The sequence below is a fragment of the Xyrauchen texanus genome, chromosome 40 (assembly GCF_025860055.1).
Source record: "Xyrauchen texanus isolate HMW12.3.18 chromosome 40, RBS_HiC_50CHRs, whole genome shotgun sequence".
In the NCBI taxonomy this organism is placed as follows: domain Eukaryota; kingdom Metazoa; phylum Chordata; class Actinopteri; order Cypriniformes; family Catostomidae; genus Xyrauchen; species Xyrauchen texanus.
The window spans coordinates 27,979,438-28,000,144 of NC_068315.1; the positions used below are offsets into that span (position 1 = coordinate 27,979,438).

General features: G+C 37.3%; 1 protein-coding gene across 4 annotated transcripts in view; it reads left to right on the forward strand.

Moving 5' to 3' along the window:
* Window positions 1–20,707, forward strand: part of LOC127633305 (1-phosphatidylinositol 4,5-bisphosphate phosphodiesterase epsilon-1-like) — a 160,336-nt gene that overhangs the window by 136,456 nt on the left and 3,173 nt on the right. For all 4 annotated transcript variants that reach the window (XM_052112320.1, XM_052112321.1, XM_052112323.1 and 1 more), the window contains 12 exons: window positions 1,086–1,195; window positions 1,292–1,409; window positions 3,922–4,053; window positions 6,938–7,231; window positions 8,198–8,361; window positions 11,986–12,247; window positions 12,396–12,514; window positions 14,984–15,112; window positions 15,474–15,665; window positions 16,159–16,317; window positions 16,404–16,616; window positions 18,363–18,591. In XM_052112320.1, the coding sequence (XP_051968280.1) occupies window positions 1,086–1,195; window positions 1,292–1,409; window positions 3,922–4,053; window positions 6,938–7,231; window positions 8,198–8,361; window positions 11,986–12,247; window positions 12,396–12,514; window positions 14,984–15,112; window positions 15,474–15,665; window positions 16,159–16,317; window positions 16,404–16,616; window positions 18,363–18,542 (2,072 nt within the window). In that variant the 3' untranslated portion in view covers window positions 18,543–18,591. The remainder of the gene's footprint in view (window positions 1–1,085; window positions 1,196–1,291; window positions 1,410–3,921; window positions 4,054–6,937; window positions 7,232–8,197; window positions 8,362–11,985; window positions 12,248–12,395; window positions 12,515–14,983; window positions 15,113–15,473; window positions 15,666–16,158; window positions 16,318–16,403; window positions 16,617–18,362; window positions 18,592–20,707) is intronic.

Sequence of the window (20,707 nt, forward strand, 5' to 3'; positions counted from 1 at the left end):
ATGCACATATATTTTTTTGGTCCCATTTTTTTAATGACAAACTGCATTATTTACATTTAAATTACTTTAAAATTGGAAGTGTGTTGCTTTTAGAGTAGCAGCACGTATAATAATGCTGAAAATTGGATACGGATGTTTAGGTGTAGGTCAGATGGCCAGATATCGGATATAGAACCCCATGAAATTGTCTTAAAGGGATAGTTCACCCAAAAATGTAAATTATCTCATAATTGAATCACCCTCATGCCATCCCAGATGTGTATGATTTTCTTTCTTCAACAGAACACAAATGAAGATGTTTAGAAGAATATCTCAGCTCTGTAGGTCCATACAATGCACGTGAATGGTGATCAGACCTTTTGTAGCTCTAAAAATCACTTTAAGTAAACATAAAAGAAATCTATATGAATCCAGTGTTTAAATGCATATCTTCAGAATGATATGATAGGTGTGAGTGAGAAACAGATCAAAACTTAAGTCAAAATTTCCACTTTAACTTTCACTTTGAGATGTGAAAGTGAAACTAAACAGGCACCACATGTGACTTAGATGTCAATGTGAAAGTGGAGATTTACAGTAAAAAAGGACTTACATTTTGAACTGTTTCTCACCCACAACTATTTTATCCCTTCTGAAGTTATGGATTTAAACACTGGAGTCATATTAATGACTTTTATGATGCCTTTATATGCTTTTTGGAGCTACAAATGTCTGAACACAATTCACATGCATTGTAAGGATCAAAAGAGCTGAGATATTTTTCTAAAAATCTTTGTGTTCAGCAGAAGAAAGAAAGTCATATTCATCTGGGGTGGCATGAGTGTGAGACGGGATGGCAATGATGAGAGAATTTTCATTTTTGGGTGAACTATCCCTTTAAATTTGGCTCAGATGTCAATTAAAATTGATCTCAAAAGTAGTTTGACTTTTTACACATTTTCATGGAATAATATGAATATGTGAATTGGTTGACAGTGTAAATGTGGCCTTTGTTAATATGTTTGTAATGTTATGTTGAAATGTTAATGCTTATTTGCTATGGCCGGGATCATAAAGTATTCCTTCATCTTTTGTCTTATCTGCAGACAATATTCTGGACGAAAAACCAGAGAGCAAGTCATCCACAGAGAAACTTCAGTATGAATCCAACGATGAGATGCCGAAACGGTTTAAGAAAGCAGGAAGCAAAGGAAAGGTCAGTTGAGACTAGGAGAAGTTGAACTTTAAGCTCCTATGTATCTTGAATACAGACTTGATAATATGTGATGTTTTTGTTCATATTCCCTTGCAGATGTTTGATATGGAACTAGGGGAGGAGTTTTATCTGCCCCAAAATGAGAAGGAGAGCAGACAGATCGCTCAAGAGCTTTCTGACCTGGTCATCTACTGTCAGGCTGTCAAATTCCCAGGTTACTGTCATGTCATACCTCATTCTAACACCATCTGACCACAATCACTTCTGAAGACTTTTGACGACTAAAGACATTTGTCTATGTAATAAGTAGTGATGAACCGATATGTTAGCAAGGCCCACTTGGCCTATTACTATAAGCATCCCTTGTGTCTGTTCTAAAGATTACCAACAGCCTTGTCAACGGATCACACAATAACAAAATATATATATTTTTATATCTTTAGTGAACTGAGTAAATATTCTGTATAGGGCTGTTGATTTAACACCTTAATTTAGTGCAATTAATTATATGTGTGAAAAAATAATGTAATTAATAATTTATCTGATCCATACATAATTTACCGTAAGTAATAAGGAATATTCTTACTATCGGAGCAATTCATGCTTGATATACTACCTTGATTGCAATCTGTGGCAGCATGGGGCAGTCAGTGCAACTCTAGTTCAGACAACATGGATCGTCAATCCAACGAGTGCAGGCAGTACACCCCTCCACCAATGATGCGCTCTTGCAATCGAAGAAAGTGGGAACGAGTACAACAGAATGCAAGGATCTCGAGACATGTTTTTCAAAGTTTTTAACTGTTTAACTTGACACTGCGTCCTAAAAACACGGCGCTTATGACTTGAGACGATGAAAACTAGTGAGACGCGATGCAACCAAAGTGTGTCTGACGATTAAGTACTGTACATATATCAATAATTAAAGATAGTTCTGATGGAATTAGGCCAATAATAGGGTTATGTTCAATGATATAAAACAACAACAATATCTTGACTTTTAAACCCCTTTTTGTATTAAAGAAGTTCTTAATTTGTCTGCTGCCGCAATTTATGTATAAGATGTTATGTATCTGAATTATTTTAATTATAATTAGTTAAATGTTCATATACTAAATAATGTAATTGGGGGCATTTCTCAATAAGTATTGATAACTGCAATTAATTACGATTAATTTCACGGTTCCCAGTCTTGTCAAGGTTTTCCAAGGACATTTCCAGGAAAGTTTATATGCACACCGTTGTAATATGTAAGCAAAAACACACGAGAGGTCATTCAAATTGTGGTTTTTGGAGGTTTATTTTTTCAAAATTCTCTATTAGACAGTTTAATTACATTTCATCATCAAAATGGTGTCTAAACAAATTAATCTGTTAAAACTTTAATCTTTTTTACAAAATTGTCAAATGAAGTGCTGCACAACAGAACGTCACAGATGTGAAATTTACTTAATACATGATTAATTATTATTATTATTATTTAATTATATTAAACATGTTGTTTTTCCCATTTCACGCATTCATTTAAATCAAGCTTTTATTTAGCAGTTTCTGTGTGTTTTTGATGGTAGTTTCTCACCTCCGTATAAGAAGTTCGCTACAATGTCCAGTGTGATTATTAAACCCCAAAAAGCTATGATTTCATTCTAGTTGTCACCTACTACACACATAGAGCATGCGTGATACTCATTATAGGGTGTTTTCAGCATATGAGTGCCCGACTTCACACATTCATATTGAAGCACACAGCACATGCAGATTATATATTTATTTAATTAAATCGCAGACTTTTTTGGTTTAATAACCACACTTGGACATATCAAGATTTTAATTAGATTAATTATGCATTCAAACATGAATTTTCATCCCAAATATGTCAAATTCAGTTTTATATAGCTAATGCAATTTTTATGACTTGATTCAGTGATTCCAAATCATTCCAAATCATAGGGCTCTACATGTGGTAACGGCGGTATAAGCTGACTCCAATCATTGAATTATTGAAAATTAATTTACATACTGAGGTGTTAAGGCCACCTCTATCACAGTGCTGGAAGGAAATTATTTTTTTTTACTATATCAATAATTGTACATGTAACAAAAACCTTGTCACATATTTAAACAGTTTTATTATAATAAAAAAGTTTCCTGCACAAATAATAATTTTCCAGGATATTTAGGTATTTTTCACATTTTCCATGACTGGAAAACTCCAAAATTCCAGGTTTCCCAGGATGCGTGAGAACCCTGTAATTTGAACTTTTTTTTTTTATTTTTGCACTTTTATAATTTAATGTTTTTTTGTTTGTTTTTTTCATTCTAGCTCAGTGAATAGTTGAAATGAAAAATTAGCTATTTCTTAGCAGAATTTCTTAACTGTGTAATGTTGGTGTGCCTCCAGGAACAGAGTTAAGCAACACTTCCATAGCTATTGTTATTGTCAGCATTGGGAATTAAAATATCCATATCAGTCAACCACTAATAATAAGTAACAGTCCATCTCTTGCATATTGGTGCTCAGGGGCACATATAAAATTTGTTATATTGGTGAAAAACGACTTGTAAATTAGAATCAGGTGCTTTGGCTCTTCTGGAAACTGTAATAGTCCCATAGGAGACGCTTGTAAAAACAAACAAAATCAAGCTAGTGAGTGCTGGAGAAGCGTATACCCTACAGCAATGACCTTACATATGTGTTTGTTTGTATTTGTGTGCGTGGGAACTAGGCCTCTCCACCCTCTCCCCATCAGACTCTGGACGGGGAAAGGACCGAAAAAGCCGGAAATCCATCTTTGGCAGCGCTCCTGCTCGCGGAAGCCCCGGAGAGCCTGTGACGTTGGTCCGAGCTCCAGGGAAAGGTACGGCTGCCTCGGCTTTGCATGGAACTGTGCGCAGGGCATGCAGGAATTAGAACACCCATATAGAGGACCCATGGGAAAAGAGCTCTTAAATTTTCCGTTATTTACACAGCACACAAATGTCCTTTTCTACAGAATATTTCCACTGACTGACTGAGAAAAGAAGCACATACATTTTGAGCAGATGCACTTTGGGCAAGGGCAAGTGTCTCCAAAGCCAAACGCACACTACAAGACTGAAGCTCTTTGAACAGCGTTGGCAACAATTTGGGGCTTTTTGTTACAGGCGAGTCACAGACTTAAAAGATGAAAGAGTGCCTAACTTCAGCCTTGTAGTGTGTGCTTTATCTCCATGAACTAAAAGCCTAAATGGATTTGAACTTCCAACTCTCCTAGTAGAAGTGCACTTCTCCAGTTATCAGTCTGATTTATTATTAACAACATTGATGGAATGATCTCTTAAGCTGGGTTCACACATCCACCGTGAGCGGCGCATTTTCGTTTCAGCGCCCATATTAACAGATGACACTGTTTACACTGCAAGCGGGAGTCACCTGGCTATGCGTCCCAGACGCGGCAGTGAGCGGATAGTTTCGACATTGAGCCTATTTTTTCAGCGTGGCGCACTCTGGACTCAACAGCTCTGGGTGTAGAAAATAAAGAATAATCAGGAGATTATAGAAAATAACCAAAAGCAAATTAAAATCATTTAAGCCGAACCTACAATGCACTACAATCTGCATACAAACAAACAAAAACAAATGAACTAAAAAGAATGAATAAATAAACTGCATTGCTTTTGCCTGTTTATGTAGTCTATAGGAATGTATGGGCATTAATACATTAACCGATCATGACCAAGTTCGATGATAAACATAAACAAATGCACATTTTCATATTTGCATGGCCACATAATGGACGAGACCCGACTGATTGTGGAGGTTGAGAATTACAATCTGCTGTACAATCCTCATCATTTATTATAGAAGGATTTATTAGCAAAGGAAAAGGTGTGGGATACAGTAGCTTCAGCAGATTTGTGCAGAAGTTAAGTTAATGTTTTAGTTTACAGTATGCCTTCATGTCATATTATCTACATATCACGTTTTATAAAAGAAAAAATGCCATAACATGAGGGTTATTACTTATTTAAAAAATGTATGGGCTGTCGTGCTTGATGCAAACTCTCGACGCAGGACACAGTTTAATGCACAGACTAAATGCAGTCGATTAAGGACCCAATACTGTGTGGGCTGGGGTCTATCTGAAGTGTATTTATCATTGTGTTTTAAATGTTGTCCTCGTACTCATGTACAAACGATTTAACGAAGACCAAATTTGTCATAGTAATAAATTACCCCCTCTCAAAAAAATTACATTATGGCCTCATTAAAGAAAATATTTGGTGTAGGAACCCAGAGATAATTTTATTTTCCACACAGAGCTGCAGATGAATCTCGCAGAAGAGACTCGGCCAATGTGAAAGCCCAACTGATTACGGAGGATGTGTGAACCTGGCATTAGTGCTCATGAGAACACTTTGTTAGTTGCAGGCTTGTAAAGGTTCCCCATCTCAAAACATACTCTGATGATGCTTTTGTCTCTTTGCCAGATTGCAGACGTGACTCACATAAGATATTTATTAAACTGTCTCAAAGTGCTTCATTTCACTTTTAAACTGTTTCCATCAAAGACGTTTTGAAGTCCTCGCCAGTTTTTGAGATTAGGGGCAGGAATCAGCAGGGACTTGGTGATACATAATAGTATAAAGATTCAAAACTGTGATATTGTGATCTTCACATTCAGTGGACTTTGGTGCTTTGCACTATAAGTGCTGAACTTCCTGCTTTATTTCATTGTAAGGCCATTGAAGTCCTAAAGAGTTCAGGTAATCTCATCAACTAAATTTATGATGAAAAGGGTAATGAAGATGAGAAGAAAAAGACACATTATGGAGATAATCTCACAGATTTGATCAAAAAACATACTGTTAATGTAAATAAATGTAATAAAACAAATACTGCATGATATTTACAGTGGACTAGCTATTTTATTTATTTGTGTATTTTTTAAGAAAGAAAAATCTAGAAAGAATTTATTCAAATAATCCACAATATGTTGGAGATTTCCCTGCGTGAGCTGCACGAGTTGAACAGCTGTACAATGAACTTTACGAAAGGGTTCATTAGCTCACTCAAACACATCCTATACTGTAAATGTGAGAAAAATCACTATATCCACAACATAAACATTTTACAATTTACATCTGCACAGACTGTGCTTCACTTAATGCAGCTAAATGTGAGCGATTTACAACAGAGTAACTTCTAAAAAGTAGCCAATACTTCACTATTATCTATGTACTAATATTATAATATATTATATGCTATTATTTCAGAAGCTCTGGGTTTTAGGACAGTATTCTCATGTTGTTTAATGTTACATATTAAACACATTACTCACGGTAATTAGTTTCCGGTTAGAGATGCCATTGTAGAAATTCACTATTCACTATCAGCCATGATTAATTTAATTCAAGTGTGAAAGTGTCCAACAACAAGACGGTTACTGAGAGTAAGCGAGAAGTATTCAGCTGGTCATGTGATTCTAAAATGGCTGCCAAGGTGCATATTGAGAGCTATTTTTAAAAAGTTTATATTTGCAATTCCGTTTGGTGGCACGAGCGTCGCAGGAATTACATACTTCAGCTTTAATGAAGCATTGTGAACGTATTGTTCACACGCTTTCTCTTAGTGGTCGTCAAGTTCTTATAAAATGTTTATTGTCGCTATTATAATATCATTCAACAATAAGAGTTGTGTCTCTAAGAGACATATATTTTAAATGAAGAATCCTGATGTGGAATGTTCTTGTTTCTCTTCAGCCTGTGTGGACGGTGTTCGTACAAGCTGGGAGGACCAAACATCTCCGGTGCTGAGCTCGAGCACCTCTCTGAGTGCCATCATTCGGACGCCCAAATGCTACCACATCTCCTCCGTCAACGAGAATGCAGCAAAGCGTCTGTGTCGCCGCTACTCCCAGAAACTCATCCAGCACACTAGCTGTCAGCTGCTCCGGACGTACCCGGCCGCCACACGAATCGACTCCGCTAACCCCAACCCTCTCATCTTCTGGCTGCACGGCATTCAGCTGGTCGCACTCAACTACCAGACTGATGGTAAAGAGTTTGTCCTCTTGCTCAACTGAAACATCCTACGATTAAACTGGAACGGAGTGCAATCAGTGTAAATAGTAAATAAAGACTGATTAATCTGGTATTATTTAGCCATTTTTATAGCTAGTAATTGTTTGGCCCATTAACAGAAGTCGGTACCATAATCTGCTGACAGCATTGTCAATATAAAGACCCAGATTCCTCAAAAATAAATAATTAAATCGTTAATTACAAAATGAAAGGTCTACTCGGTATTTGTTTGTTTATAATGTGCTAAGTCGATATGGCTGTATAAGACACCTTGGACTTGTACTGTGGCATGTATGCAGTCCAACAGTCTAAGAAGAGGGGTTACTGAGATGAAACCAATAGTATACAACTGGTCATGTGATCTCAACACGGCGGCCCTGTGAGGCGACCCACTCCATGTAAAATAAAACTTTTTTTGTAGGTCACTGATATGGCCGAATTCTTCATCTTTTTGAGTGTTCATCATCAAAAACATATTTTTAAAAGTCCTAGTATTTATCTTTGTGCAAAATTTATGAATTATTACATTTTCTTATGAGGGAAAACATTGTACGACTTCAAATGTGTCAATTTCTTTTGAAATAATTCAATAAAATCCTACTATTCCAATTTATTTTGTAATATTCCAGGAAATACACATTTTATTTGCAAAACAAATTATGAATTTTGACTAAATATTGTTTATTAAAATTTAAAATAGTTTATTTGCTGTAAATAAATGAAATATATAATTGTCATTATGTCGGGCATCAGTCAGCCAGCTGCTCTCTAGATATTACAGCATGGTCCATAGAAAGAAATGTTATTTTTTTCCGGTTGACCAGCAATGATTATTAAAGCTGTGATGGTGAACATTATTCTAACAAGACAGTTACCTCATATAAATGCATCTCAATATTTGTAGAAACTTATTGTTCATGTGTTTAATTTTCCTCCTAGACCTGCCCATGCAGTTGAACGCAGCTCTGTTTGAAGCTAATGGACACTGTGGTTATGTGCTGAAACCTCCGGTTCTGTGGGAGCGCAGCTGCCCGCTCTATCAGCAGTTCTACCCTCTGGACAGAGACCTGGACAACATGAGCCCCACACTCTACACTATTACTGTAAGAGTCACATATATGTATCCTTATTTTATCACTGCTCTTCAGAAGCTACGTAACAGATTTATACAGCTTTGGCCAAAAATATTGGCAGTGACATAAATTTTGTGTTTCACAAAGTTTAAGCTTCATTGGCCAAAAAATTTTAATTTATCACAAAACCCCAAATTTCACAGTCCAGTTAACATCATTTCAATAATCATATCAGCAGCACCTGGGAAAGTGAATGAGTACTAGTCAGGTGAAATCCCTCTATCATTCTGATTGGATTATAAGAGCAGACTGATTGCTATAAAAGGAGGGAAGAAGTGCTTCCAATCATTGTGTTCTTGTTAGCAATGGTTACCTCTAAAGAAAGATGTGCAGACATCATTGCTTTGCATAAAGATGGCCTCACATGCAAGGAAATTGCTGCAAAGAATATTGCACCTGAAAGAACCATTTACCGGATCATCAAGAACCTTAAGGAGTGAGGTTCAACTGCAGTGGAGAAGGCTTCTGGACGTCCCAGAGTGTCCAGCAAGTGCCAGGACCGTCTCCTCCTGAGGTGTCGGCTATGGAATCGTGTCACCACCAGTGCAGAGCTTGCTCAATATTGACAGCTAGTTGGTGTGAGTGCATCTGCATGCACAGTGAGGCGAAGACTTTTGGACAAAGGCCTGGTGTCAAGAAGGGTAACAAAAAAGCTACATCTCTCCAAGAAAAACATCAAGAACAGACTGAATTTCTGCAGGAAGTACAAGGATTGGACAGTAGAAGACTGGTGCAAACTTATTTTCTCTGATGAAGCCCCCTTCCGACTGTTTGGGACATCTGGAAAATCGATAGTCCGGAGAAGAAAAGGTGAATGCTACCATGAGTCCTGTGTCGTGCCAACAGTGAAGCATCCTGAGACCATCCATTTGTGGGGTTGCTTTTCATCCAAGGGAGTGGGCTCGCTCACAATTCTGCCCAAAAACACTGACAAATTCTCCCAACAATCCAGGAGCAATTTGGTGATGATTCGTGCATTTTCCAGCATGATGGAGCACTGTCACATGTCAAGAGTGATAATGAAGTGGCTCGGAGATCATTACATTGAAATTATGGATCCATGGCCAGGCAAATCCCCGGGTCTTAATCCCATAGAGAACCTCAATCCTCAAAAGGCCAATCCTCAAAAGGCGAGTGGACAAGCAGAAGCCCACAAATTGTGATCAACTCCGAGCACTAATAAGGCAAGTATGGATCGCCATCAGTCAGGATTTGGCCCAGAAGCTGATATCCAGCATGCCAGAGCGAAATGCAGAGGTTATGAAAAACAAGGGTCAACACTGTAAATATTGACTCCTTGCATATATTGAATGTTTTTGCCAATAAAAGCCTTTAAAACTTGTTTTCCAGTATACCATAGAAACATATGAAAAAATAATCTACAAATACTGAAGCAGAAAACTTTGCAAAACACAAAATTTATGTCACTGCCAATACTTTTGTCCACGGCTGTACATATATCCCACAAGAGAAAATAATATAAATTTACCCAAATCATGCTGTTCAAAAGTTACATCCCTTTAGTTGTTAATTTAGTGTGTTGCCTTAATGAATGTTTGCACCTTTTGTATTAGTTGTGTATGGGTCCCTCACATGTCAAGTGGCAAATTCTGGATGTCAGTATCATATAGTGTGGAGATGATGAACATGCATTACCTGCAAGATTTGCATTGCATGACCTGCTGTTTTTAAGAACAGCAGGCAACTTTACTACTCAGGACAAAGCAGTGACTACACAACTGGCGCAAAAGACACAAACAGTCAGTGCGAATTTTTACATGCACGTTCTTACACCGATTATGCTTAATAAGCCGAAAACGCATGTGTTCATGTAAACGCAATGAACAGCGTTCCTTCATAGGTGTAAGGACATAAACTGCGGAAGAATAAACCAATCGACACTGGTAGATTTTTGCCCATTACGCTGATTTCACATGGCTTTTAAGCACCTGTAACCTGCGTTGTTAACTGGCTGATCCAATGTGTGCACTTGTTGAACGCATGCCTGTTGACGGTTTGATGTCAAAAACAGAGAATTAAGTGATTATTTCAAATGTCATGTAAACCTGGATTTCTTGCCTTGTCATGTTTTTAAATAAGCTGATTTTAGAGAGTAATCAGCATATTGGTGTGCATGTAAACATGCTCATTGTTTATCGTGGAAGCAACACACCATATTAATAACCAAGGGGGTGTAAACTTTTGACTAGGATATTTTTTGTAAATTAAGTTATTAATTTGCAATGTGGAATATATTTAAATATCTGTTATTTTAAATAGCTTCATGAAGCAGTACTAAATAAAAAATTGACATTTTATAAACCCTCTTATTATTTTTCATCGATAAACATCTACGAATTGTTGCATTCCGAAATGTGTAATTCGAAAACGCGTTCCCCCTGAGTCGGTTTTCTTTTTCATGTCAAGTATTGTCATGGCCGAGCAACAGTTCGAACAAGTCTTGCTGAGCAAGTTAGTTAAATTGTCGAATTGTGTTTATAGCTTTCAAACCTCAGTGTGTTCAGGTAGCTAGCTATAACCATGAATAAACTGTTGCTTTGCCTCAACAGTAGTTTGTCTGAAAGATAATATTGACTGTAGAAGAAGATGATTTATGTGAATGCACTGTACTGTCTCTTGCAGCATATTTGTGCTGTTATGAATTGCACATTTTGTGTGAAATTAAGCTTACATACCTAGAAGCGTTTGCGTTTACCTTCTAGCATAGAGCATGTTTCGATCCTTAATGTGTGGATGTCTTAACTAGGCCAGTGATGTGAAAAATGGGGTGGGTTACACAGACAGCAGACAATAATATTTTAAAGAACCAGTATCTGCACTATGGTAACAATCTAGAGAACTGGATTGTCTGTCAACAGAAGCAAGTCAGTTTAGATCCCAATCTAAAATGGATTTGTTTTAGTTAGCTCTCAATGGCACCAGTGTTAGTAGGTGAATGGCCATTTTCCCTGTATTCTCTTTTACTGAAATATAAACAAAGTTTGTTTGTTATGGTCTCATGCAGAGACAGCAGCACTCCAGATTCACCCAAGATTTAGTCTCACATAGCCAGACTTTTGATTATCAGCATTAAGTCTGGTCCACTTTGTCACTTATTCTGGCCAAGATCTGCCCACTTGGACTGGAGGAGAATGTCTGACCGTTAAGCGATACAGTTTGTTTTTACGTGACACGGCAGGTAATCTAAAGTGATGAAACTGCATAATATACCAGCATGTACATTCTTATTCAAATAATTCCACAGCAGTGTCGATCCAATAATGACTCTACAGAATACTCTGAAGACATTACACATAGACAAATTGCTATAGTTGCCTGCACAGTGTTAAACTCACACAGCTTGCAATGGAGTGGTGGTGGTGTAGTGGGCTAAAGCACATAACTGTTAATCAGAAGGTCACTGGTTCGATCCCCACAGCCACCACCATTGTGTCCTTGAGCAAGGCACCTTGTTCCAGGTTGCTCCAGGGGGATTGTCCCTGTAATAAGTCGCTTTGGATAAAAGCGTCTGCTAAATGCATAAATGTAAACTACTCTAGCTAGCATAACAGACATTAATACGTGTTCACACAGATTGTGTCGGGGCAGAACGTGTGTCCGGGTAACTCAAATGGCAGTCCCTGTGTGGAGGTGGAGGTGCTGGGCATGCCGGCAGACAGCTGCCATTTCCGGACCAAGCCCACTCACCGCAACACGCTCAATCCCATGTGGAACGAGCACTTCCTGTTCCATGTGCACTTTGAAGATATGGCCTTTCTACGCATCGCTGTTGTGGAGAACAACAGCTCGCAGGTCACTGCTCAGAGGATACTGCCCCTCAAAACCCTCAAACCAGGTTAGAGAACTCCTCAATGAGTGTGAGTTTAGGTTGGAACTATCTGTTTGTACAACCAATGAAAGATAATTCCTGTTGGTGACGCTAGTGGCACAGAAATGACATATTTTAACTATTGTCTGTTGTGTTGTTTCTGTTCAATATTCAGGCTACAGACATCTGCAGTTGAAGAACCTGCACAATGAGCCTCTGGAGGTCTCTAGTCTTTTCATCTTCAGTCGCAGGACAGAGGAAAATCCTACCGGAGGCCCACTATCTGCATCTGTGGTGAGAGACCATTCGTAACTATTTTAATCCACACAGTTCAGGATCTAAGATAGGTATGCCTTTCTCATTTGGTACTGGTGGTTCTGAACAGCAGAACTAAAACAGTTTACATTAAAGAAGCTTCTATACATGCCTTACAATCCCTCAAGGGAACAGACAGTATGTTTGAGAAAACATTGTACTAATATTTCTGGTGTTTTGGTTTTTTCAAACTTGGGAATGTGCTGCATTCCTCTCCTTGTCATCTTATTGCAAACTAGAGACATTCCACACAGGGAATCATGAAGACACAGTCTTTGTGCAATCTGCTGTATACACAATTCGATTTGAAGGAATGTCGTTTCAAACATTTATGCATTACTTTTACTGTGGAACAAAGGAGAGCTTTTGAAGAATCATTACGCTGGTCTTTTCCATACAATGACAGGTCATTTTGATCGCATCTGTCAAGCTTTAAAACTGTTCAAGGAACGAAAACAAATACAATTTTTTGCAGAATGTAACCAAAAACGGGAACAAAGTGATTTAAAAATGTATTTAGTAAAAATGTTAAAAATTTTATTTTTAAATGCTGGTAACCGGTTACAACCGGTTCATTATATTCTGATACTCATTTCATGAAGCCAAAGAGTTTATCACAGTACATTTTTGGAACTTTACTTCATGTTGCCCAAAAAAAAAATAAACATGCTTTGATCCTGAAGGAAAGTGCTGCATCACACACATCTGGATGTCGCATTCTGTAAATGTAGATCTTTAACAACTATGTGTAATTACTACATATACTGTACATGCAGGGCTAATCCAGATAAAATGAAAATATTATTCAAGGTTAATTTTGTTTCCAAGTCTACACTGAATTATTGATAGATATGATGCAATAATACAGATTTGATGCTGCTGGGTTTTGATTCAGAAGCAGATCTGTAATTCATTAACGTTACACTTTACTGTTGAGTAATTGTATGCTTGTTATGATTTCTATTCTGATTAATCCATCACACAAGGCAAAATGTAAGTGCTCAGAATGAAAAACATTTCATTTTAAGTTCCTGAAACTGATATTCACTCATCCTCTTACCCTCTTACCTGATTCATGAACAAATTGCCCCTTTGAGCTGTTTTTTATTTTCTCAATTCAAATTGTTTTGTAAAGTGTTTTTTTAACAACAGGTGTTGTTTCAAAGCAGCTGTACTTGAAATAATGCTATAACAGAAAATAAATGAATATAATGCCAATATTAGTTATGTATAAAACTATTAGTGGTTAAAATTTGTCAACTAAGAAAGTGTTGTGGGTCAATGATTAAACAAAATAATTTTGTATAAACTATACGTTTTAGTGTTAAATTCCTTGAAGTCATCCCGAATTACCTGAGGAAATACACGTGGGTGCATAGTCCATTGATTTTAGCCGATGAAGGCTTTCTCTTGAATGGACCAGTTGATCCTGTACACGTATCAGACTGAATGATTCATACACAATCGGACTGATCCTGATCTCGAACTCACTAGATCAATGTTAGTCACAGCAGTTCTTAAGTTAACAACTCGTTGAAGAAAGATATCAGTGAATAATGACTTAAATTTCAATCTGTTCCTCACACAGCGGATGTATAGCTTTAGGAGACTTCTAATGTAGCATACAAGTCATAATGACTACTATAATTGTGTTGTTGCTTTTGTTTTATTTTATCGTCAGCAACCAAAAAACATGGTTACAGTGAGGCACTTAAAATGAATGGGGCCAGTCCATAAATATCAAAATACACCATTTCAAAAATATAACCACAGGAAACAAAACATGTATTAAAAATGTCTTAGTATCATAAAATCAGGGATTTACGGGTGTTAGGTGTTGACCAGATTACCGGCATCACATTATGACAAAAAAGTTGCAATATTTGATATAACTTCACACAGATAATGTTTGTAAGCGATTTTATCACACTAAAATAATGTTAACACTAATTTTTTTGTCTTGTTGCTATACATTTGAAATGTTGAGTATTTTAATGTTTGTTGACTGGCCCTATTCACCTCTAGTATAATTCCTGCCTTTGTTTTTATATATATATATATATATATATATATATATATATATATATATAAATAAAAGAGTACGAGTCTTAGTCATTTTTTATGGTATCAACATTATGCCACAGATGTTGTCAATTGAGCTTAAATTGTATTAACATTTGTAACATTCCTTTAAAAGCCATGGTCACTCTCTGGTCATTGGAAAAGACGAGTGTGAAGATTCTACATGGGTTTGGAATAACATGACGGTTAAAATAACAATTGAAATTTTTGGATGAACCATCCCTTTAGTTAAACTGTCAGGAGTTATTTAGTAGCTCTGGAACAATATTCATTTCATAGAACAAGTGTTTTTTCATAGGCATAAGTTAAACAGTAACTTATGGAATACTTTGAAAATGTTAACTCTGTTCCTGTGTTTCCAATCAGCTGTTCAGCACGGAGGAAAAACGAGCCTCACAGCAGCACAAAGTGACCATGCATGGAGTCCCGGGCCCTGAACCCTTCACTGTCATGTGCGTTGATGAATACACCACAGCCAAACAGCTCCTGGACTCTGTAAGTTTCAATACAAATAAAACCGAGCCAGTTTAAACAAGCTTTCACACTCCAGAACACAGTTAATTACAGCTAACGAGCTCAGAGCTCTGGAAAGACATTCTGTGGATGAAATAGTGCACACCGTGTGTGGTGCATCAGGGATTCAGAATTCTTGAGGAGTGATGCAATTGTATGAGTTTTGATGTTATATTTTAGATTAACCTTTCAAAAGCGTCCTCCTCCTGGTAAATGATTGTCATTGGTTCTCTCATTAGAAACAAGCTGTGTTCTCGACAGTTTACCAGTTTGTTTCACATTTTCATCATTCTTCAGCACATAAATATGTGATTAAATACTCTCTCTCTCTCTCTCTCAACAGTTGTTTCCGACTACTTCCTTCAACTACTTCCTGATGGAAGAGAGAATTCCTCTGTCCAAGGACAAGAGTGACTCAAAGAAAGCACCCCAGCAGCGCCCCCTAGCGAACGATGAAAGGCTCTTGAGAGTTCTTCACAGCTGGCTGTCAGAGGAAGGATATGTGGGCAGAATATGCCTGAAAACCAAGGAAGAGGTATTGTCTTTTTTTCCAAGATTGTGGTTCTTTCAATTTAATTAATGCATACAATTTTTTTTGTTTGTTTGTTTTTGTTTCACCTATTCACCATTTACTCTTTGGCTCCCCCTAGTGGCTCATAAATGTGTAATGATGAATAAAACAGTATATCAGATAGCATATATATTTGCATTTAGAGCAGTATCTGGGGAAAAAAAACTACAAAAAAAACAAGGGTGGTCTCAGGGTGACAGCATTTAAACTAGTGAATTTACACTGAATACCACTAATAAAACTAGTCTCACATTTTTACGAGTCTCGCTTCGCCATAAAGCTGTTTACAATGCTTATCTAAAAAGCGATGTAATTGTTTGTCACGCTAAACTGCAACTGGTTGGAAAAAAGTAGCTTGCTTCTATGTTTTGAAGATACACTACTAGAAAATGTGTTAGTTACTCCCAAGCACTGTACTGAAATCCACCCTGAATCAAGCAGCTCCTGTTTTCTTCAGAACTGCAATGACAAGAATGTGGTAATGGAGGGAGTGGAGGAAGTGAGCAGTGAAGAAGAGGACACATTCCTCGTGCAGGTTCATGATGTTTCTCCTGAGCAACCTCACACCATCATTAAAGCTCCACGTTACAGCACGGCCCAAGATGTCATACAACAGGTCAGAAAATCAATACAGCACTAAATGATTGTTTAACCGCATTTATGTGAATATCAAAGTAAACAGACTGAGATTGTCTCTTGTAGACTCTGAGCAAAGCCAAGTATTCTCTGAGCATCCTGAGCAACCCAAACCCATGTGACTATGTTCTGATGGAGGAGGTTACTAAAGATGCAGGAGGCAAGAAGTCTTCCTCGGCCAAACCGTGTCACCGTGTCCTGCAGGACAAGGAGTGTGTGTTTGAGGCTCAGAGCCGCTGGAGAGGCGCTGGCAAATTCATCCTAAAGCTCAAAGAGCAGGTGAACACCAGCAATCACTGTGAATGAATGCCAGACTGAACTCCCATTCACAAGTTTGAATTTTGGGCATTGAGATTTGAAAATGAAACAAGGCTGATATGGATTTTTGGACTGATGCTGATATCCAGAGAGCAGGGTGGCTGATTGGCTGATACAATGCCGATATATCACACAATTTAATAATAGTAAATATCATAAACATTAAATTGCACTATATTTATTTAGCACTATATTTTCTCAATTTACTCACTTTAACATTATGAGCTCAAACACGCCTTTCGCAACTGATATGCGGACCGCTAAAATGACACTGTGTTGCACACCAGTCTATTATTGCAGTAACACGATGGCACGTAACAACAAAATGAACTGTGACTGGTTTCTTACATGTCTCAATCGCTTCACATGCAAGCAAGTGAGTGCACCCTCGTGGCCTTAAGAAGCCAATCAGCCAAATGGGAAAAATGTATCGGCCAATGTTATAATTACAAAATTCCGAATATAGGCCGATATCGGTCGACCACACTCTAAAATATAATACTGTGTGGTAGGGATGGGCAAATGAAACCTTGTGAAGCTCTGAAGCTTTTCCCTGATTGCTCCAGGAAAAGATCGGGAGTGTCGGGTCCAATTTGAAGCAGCCATAATCAGCATGCAGCTCTGTAATATAAAACGCCTGATGTAGTTTTGGTCCAGTGTGCACAAATAAAATCCTAACAATGCGAAGTATGTTGATTTTTCAATTTGCTTATCAAATTGTGGCAATAAAGATACAATATGATTCCATGTGACGATAATAACAATAATAATGAACATAAAAATGACTAAGAGTTGTATGATGCGAATATCTGGTGCTCTTATTATTTTTAATAATACTTGTATTACAGGATGTATCATAATGTAATTTTAAATACATTTGTAAATGGACTTAAACTTCCATAAACCCATAGAGTAGACATCTGGATTCGGACATTCCGACACAAAGTGAAGCGTGTACGTGACTGGACAGAAAGTGAGTCTTTGATTTTCGTTGATCACATGATTCTCTGAAAACAATACACGCTCCGATACGGGGCTTCATTGAAAATTGTGCCGCATACTCGATATAGGCTTTGAAGCTTCAGTGTCATACTTTACATCACTACTGTGTGGATCCATTAGGTTTAGTTGGAGGCTAGATTGATTATTTTCAGGCTGGGTTCCCACTCTTTCTCCAATATTGATCACCCTTCCAAAGATCAATTTCAAGCCTATGAAATATTTAATAAATGGCCAATATTTTGCCATTTTGCAAACCATGTTGGTTCGGCCAATTAACAGAAGTGTTAATTTTCTCTTGTGTCAGTTTCATAATCTACCATTAGATTTTTCAATGGATAATCTATTTCTGTTTTCAAGTTTATGCTACTTTTAGTACATTTTGCATAAGATAAGTGTTTGCAGAAATGTTGTGTACATCTTATTTGTATTAAATTGTATTACGCTTTTCAGCATTTATATCGGCCGTCCTGCTCTCAACATATCGATATCAGCATGTCCATGACCATGTTTTTTTCCAGTGACCAATAAGAAAATGTTCACTATAAATATTTGTTGTAGGCCTAAACTTTATCACACTGATGCATGAACAATAGATAAGTTGCTCAAAAAAAAAACATTCTTAAATATAATATGTATTAAAATATCTTAAACTTACGATTAATAGAAATGTTTATGGCATGTGTTTTCCGTTGACCTGTCCCTCAGATTGCTCGTGAGGACAAGCGTAAGGGTGTGTCATTTGCCAGTGAGCTGCGGAAGCTGACGGGTCGTAGTCGGAGCTTAAATGTGAATGTGAATGGTCCAGTGGTCCAGGAATCGGCACATAGTAAGGAAGAGAAGGCTGCATGTCCCAGCATGATGCCTCTGCCCGAGGCCTCTGAGTAATGGAACGCTCTGCAGTTTGTGTGTGTGCAGTGCATGGAGCTCCCATGAGGTACCAGCTACTGGATCTACCCTCATTAACACACTAATTCATAATTATTAATATTTCCCACATTTAAAGTAGCACTCAGTAAGTTTTTGGTAATTCAAAACATTTAACACAAAGACATGAATCTTAGCTCAGTAGGTCCTTCTGCAGGGGTATGCGCGTGTGATGTAATCGCATTAGCATTGGAAACACGAGAACTGATGCAAGTGTATATAATAAATATATACACAGGTATGTAAGCAATATCAAACTCCCAATCATGCTATATGGCCCTACATCAGCCGAGTGCCTTAGGTAATTACAGCAGTGCTGATGTAGGGCCATATAGCATGATGGGGTGTGTGTGATATTGCTTATATACAACAGTTCAATGAACATGTAAATTTAAAAAAAAAAAAAAGCAATTGTGCATGGAACTACTTTATTAAGTGACGGATCAGAATCTGCCGTTGCTGCTTCAAAACAAATGATGAGTCCAAGCCTCCGTTAGAAATTCAAAAATGTCACTTCAGAAATAGTATCACGGCTTGTGCTGTTTCTAACAAGTTATTGGATAAACAAGGATGGATGATGTGTGTGGGTGTGTGTGTGTGTGTGAGAGAGAGAGAGAGAGAGAAATTATTCGCTCTGACAATGATTAGATTCGGATTCTTTACCTAATGATTACAATGCATCGTGAAATTGGTAACGATTCGATTCGTTCTGATTCGATTGAGTGTTTTGAAACGATTCATAATTGTTTTCAAAAATATGCAGAAACATTTTTCATAATTTATACAGCACAGAAATTCACCAGAATTGAGCACTGGGGTCACTGATGCATTTAGGACCAAGGTTTGGCTTATGTGTGTGGCTGCATATATTAACAAAAAATGCATGATATGCATTATAGATATGAATGTTACATATTGACATAATGTGGTATATATAAATTTGTTACATATATATATATATATATATATATATATATATATATATATATATATCTGATAAGAATGAAGAATAACTTAATGTCTTATGCAGAATAATGTCATGATGCAAACACAAACAGACACTGAACCGAGAAATAAGGCATGTCATGTAACAGTTACATTTATTGCTTCAATAATTACAGATGAAATGTCATGTGCATATAAGATCCATCTTTAAATCGAGCAGGGTCATAGAATGAAAAATATCTATTTTAGGTGGTTATACATGGGATGTGGTATAACCACCTGGATCTGTTGGGAGAAGGCTTGTGTAATATGAGACTTAATATAATAATGATAATTGTTATTATTCCATAATCGATGCACCAATCCATTTTTACACAATTACTCACACAGCTTCTGAAATGGCCATTTTTTATTTTAAGACTACATTGGAAGCATGGCTTCCCGTAAAATTTCATAAGATCTCCAGCAATGATGAGTTTAATATTTTTACAAAAATAATCTATATAACTTAGATATTACTCTTTGTGAATTTCATTATTTTAGAGAAAAGAATTGGTAAAATATCACACGACTACAGCACTATCCGTTCAGGTAACGCTATCTGCTTTTTTCCTACATGAATGTCAACAGAAGTCAGTGTATGTGCGAGCCGTGCAGCATTTTTATAGGTGCTTTAAGTGATTTTAGCAATCTGAAGCTTTGACGTGACTGAGCCATTGAATTAGCCACGCCCACTCATTCCAAAACCCTACCTTCCAAAGATAATTTTGAGACCAAAAGAGCAAAGTACAGGTCTCTGCGGAACAATAATGGGCATTTCTCAATCTGTGGGTGCTTTCAAATCATGATGGGAGTTTTTTCAACTTTCCAATGAAAGTAGGGAATCTCAATGTTGCAGGCATATCGTGTAAAGGGGTTTGAAAAGGCCCACTGATTAGAAAAACACCTATTTTTGTTTTGCAGAGTCACAAGTCTCAAAAGAGCAGTGCTGTTTGTGGCACAATAGCACCCTCAACTGACAAACATTCTGAATCATAGCCTACAAATACAACACTATGAGAACGAGCAAAATGATTGACAGTTGAAAAGCGTATCTGCAGACACAATTTTGTTAGCAGTGTACAAAGTCTACAGCTGTCACAACAACCGATATCTGACAGTGAGATATCTCAGGACACATT